General features: G+C 60.7%; 1 protein-coding gene across 1 annotated transcript in view; it reads right to left on the reverse strand.

Annotated features, from left to right (window-relative positions):
* LOC113478805 overlaps positions 1-1,543 on the reverse strand; it is a 2,001-nt gene extending 458 nt beyond the window's left edge. Inside the window, exons 1-2 of the mRNA XM_026846299.1 lie at positions 1,190-1,543; positions 7-1,151 (exon numbers count right to left, since the gene is read on the reverse strand). Of these exons, the coding sequence (XP_026702100.1) occupies positions 7-1,070 (1,064 nt within the window). The 5' untranslated portion in view covers positions 1,071-1,151; positions 1,190-1,543. The remainder of the gene's footprint in view (positions 1-6; positions 1,152-1,189) is intronic.
* Positions 1,544-4,103: the final 2,560 nt, after the last annotated feature.

Here is a 4,103-nt window from a genome sequence, read left to right on the forward strand (position 1 = left end):
CATGACCTCCTGCCACAGCCACGACCTCCTGCTGTGGGCCACGATCTCCTGCCACGGGCCACGATCTCCTGGCACGGCCACGATCTCCTGCCACGGCCATGACCTCCTGCCACAGCCACGACCTCCTGCTGTGGGCCACGATCTCCTGCCACGGGCCACGATCTCCTGGCACGGCCACGATCTCCTGCCACGGCCATGACCTCCTGCCACAGCCACGACCTCCTGCTGTGGGCCACGATCTCCTGCCACGGGCCACGATCTCCTGGCACGGCCACGATCTCCTGCCACGGCCATGACCTCCTGCCACAGCCACGACCTCCTGCTGTGGGCCACGATCTCCTGCCACGGGCCACGATCTCCTGGCACGGCCACGATCTCCTGCCACGGCCATGACCTCCTGCCACAGCCACGACCTCCTGCTGTGGGCCACGATCTCCTGCCACGGGCCACGATCTCCTGGCACGGCCACGATCTCCTGCCACGGCCATGACCTCCTGCCACAGCCACGACCTCCTGCTGTGGGCCACGATCTCCTGCCACGGGCCACGATCTCCTGGCACGGCCACGATCTCCTGCCACGGCCATGACCTCCTGCCACAGCCACGACCTCCTGCTGTGGGCCACGATCTCCTGCCACGGGCCACGATCTCCTGGCACGGCCACGATCTCCTGCCACGGCCATGACCTCCTGCCACAGCCACGACCTCCTGCTGTGGGCCACGATCTCCTGCCACGGGCCACGATCTCCTGGCACGGCCACGATCTCCTGCCACGGCCATGACCTCCTGCCACAGCCACGACCTCCTGCTGTGGGCCACGATCTCCTGCCACGGGCCACGATCTCCTGGCACGGCCACGATCTCCTGCCACGGCCATGACCTCCTGCCACAGCCACGACCTCCTGCTGTGGGCCACGATCTCCTGCCACGGGCCACGATCTCCTGGCACGGCCACGATCTCCTGCCACGGCCATGACCTCCTGCCACAGCCACGACCTCCTGCTGTGGGCCACGATCTCCTGCCACGGGCCACGATCTCCTGGCACGGCCACGATCTCCTGCCACGGCCATGACCTCCTGCCACAGCCACGACCTCCTGCTGTGGGCCACGATCTCCTGCCACGGGCCACGATCTCCTGGCACGGCCACGATCTCCTGCCACGGCCACAACCTCCTGCCACAGCCACGACCTCCTGCTGTGGGCCACGATCTCCTGCCACAGGCCACGTGCTCCGACCACGGGCCACAATCTCCTGCCACGGGCCACGCACTCCAACCACAAGCCATGATCTCCTGCCACAGGCCACACACTTCAACCACGGGCCACACACTCCCACCACTGGCCAGTGCTCCGACCACCCCCCGAGAAGTGGGAGGATGCCCGGGGGGGTGGGCAGGGCTGGTGCTCCTCGCCCTGCTGGTGGCCCCCCCACGTTCCCGTGGCTTAAACCAACTGAGCTGGGCCCGGGCTCGGCCCCGTCACAAGTAACGCCCTGAGGATCCCTCCCGGCTGGCAACGACTTGGCCAGGAACCTGCTGCCCCATCAGCTATTGCATCCTACCGCAAAAAACGATAAACTCCGCGGCCGGCGTTGAGGATTTTTCCTTCTGATCTGAGAAGGGACGCTGAACTTCAGACAAAACTGCCTCCCGGTGCTACCTGGAACCCGAGCTGGCGGAGCTGAGCCCGCTCCTCCGCTGCAACCGCGTGTTCCGGGGGGGGTTTGCGGGGGAAGGTTCGGTTCTGTTGATGCGTTTGAATTTCTAGTTCTCGTGCTGCAGGACTCGGATGGGGCCCAAAAGGGAAAATGTAAATCTGAGTATTTTTTCTTACTGAAGTTGCTTTTACTGCCGCAAACACAGTTGGACATTAGGGCTTTGAAACCATTTTATCCCTTTTTTTTTTTTTTTAAAAATTTAATGACAGCATTTACTCTGGTGCTATTAATACCCGGGGAACCAAAGTCTAATATTTTAAACTATGTCACAACATCCCTTTTATTTGGAAATCCAGCGTGAAGGCAGGTTTATTATCCCGTGGGACGGTCAGGCGAGGGGATGGAGAGAAGGCAGCAGCGGGCTGACCCACGTGGGGAGGCTCCCGCGCGGCCGCGGGACTTCTGAGGGACTTCACTCCATACCCAGCGCTGTAAAACATGCAAAGCTTCACCTCCACCTGCACTCGGAGTGACTACTACAGCTAGCCCCACTATTCCTAATGATTTCCTAACTACGTAATGCCCTCTGCCAAACCTGTGGAGACTGTGCCGTCGTCGCACCTAGTAGCTCATCGCGTGTGTTAAAAATCAAAGACGTGCAGTTAAAAGAATTTTCTCAAAAAGAAAAGAGTCAAAGTAGCCCAAGAAAAGTGCTGATCCGTTTAAAATAGAACTAAGGCACTGAAGGGAGTTGTAAACTTCCAAGTCAGCACGCAGGATGCTCCCGCTGTCCGGCACGAGCTCCCTGGGGAGCGGGGGCCCGGCCGCTGCGGCTCCCATGGGCCCACCCCTGGCAAACCCGCGGGCCCACGCGCTCCGGGGGACGCTCGTAGCATTTTTACAGGGAGGAACAAGCTGGAGCCACGGCGGTGGGAACGGCCTCCGCGAGCGCCGGGGGCCAGTCGGCAGAGCGGGGCCCGCGGGTCCTTCCCCTGCCCCAGCGGCCCTGTCAGCCTGCAGAAGCGACACGGATACACGTCGGGGGATGAGCAGAATTGATCCAATTATGGCAGCAAAACCTCTTTGCTTTTGTTTGAGGCAAGAATGACTTTTTCAGTTTAGTTTGCAACTACAACAACCTTTCAATTGGATTATGCTGGGGGATCTGTCTCGGATGGGAATGGATGCGTCTGCCTGAGGATTACGCTGCCGTAACCTCTTTCATGTCTAGACAAGGCTCGAGTCAAGGAACAGCCAGCGCCCGCTCTCAGCACTCGGCTCCCCAGGGCGCTGCAACCGCTTTACGCCGCGGCCCAAGATTTTAAAAACCGGCAGAAATTCCTCCCGCAGCACCAGACGCAGCAGTGAGGGGCTGCTGCCCAAACCGGTGCCGACACACAGGCCAATGCAATCGTCCCTGTTAGGGCACCTGGGGGGGACGGGGGACACCAGCCCCGGGCACGCGGCGGGGACACACACAGGCCGGGGGATGTTTCCTGGCTACAACCACCGCCAGTGTGTGTGCAGAAAAACCGGGAGGAATTTTTGTGTTGGGGTTTTTTGTTTTTTGGTTTTTTTTAGATTTGGATTAAAAAAAATGGACTTTTTTCCTAATACTTAAATGCTCTTCACCACTGGATGTCTGAGCAGGGATGTGTAATCAGAAAGCAGGAGTCACTGCTCCCTCATAAATTTTAAGATGAGCAAAACGGAGACGAAGATACACTGCAGCTCTGGCCAGCTCCCGCGCGTTAATCCCGCCGCGCTCTGCTGGGCAGGGAAGGAAACGTTCTGCTCCGAGGGGATGAAGTCTGCACCTCTCTCTCCTTTACCCTTCCCGAAGGAATTGCCTCCCGCTCCGGGGAAGGACGCTCCTGCCCCACGGCTTGGCAGCCCCCGGGCGAGCGCGGAGGGGAGGAGGAAAGGCCGAGGACCCCAGCTCGCACAACAGCCATCCCACCTATTCCGTTAATATTGCTTCAGCTTAAAAAGGCCTTTGGATTAAAAGTGAATTCAGTGCTTTTCCATCAAAAAAAGATCCCGCGATGCCGTACGGCCCCCCCCGCCCCCAACAGCGCCGCCGCCACGAGCGAACCTGAACCTGAGGGTCCTGGTGGGGAGGAGCCGCAACAGCCGGACCCCGGGGACGCAGCGGATACCCCCGGGGGTGCTGCCTCGGGACCCCCCTGCCCTTCTGCGCCTGCTGCAACTCCCACCTCGGCAAAGCGAACGCAGTGGGGGAGGCGGGATGCAGCCCCCAGCCCAGCCCCCTGCCCGCCCTCCAGGAGCAAAAGCCCAGCCCGATTTGGTATTTCAAAACCAGAGACCCGCAGCGGGCTGGCCGTGAGGCCCAACAAGACACTTGTTGCCCTTCCCCTGCACCTCGCTACATCTAAAAGGGGCAGGAATGGGAGGGGTCCTGGCCGAGCGCGGCCTCGTGCGCCCC

Source organism: Athene cunicularia (genome assembly GCF_003259725.1).
Source record: "Athene cunicularia isolate RWA chromosome 3 unlocalized genomic scaffold, athCun1 chr3_part1, whole genome shotgun sequence".
NCBI lineage: Eukaryota > Metazoa > Chordata > Aves > Strigiformes > Strigidae > Athene > Athene cunicularia.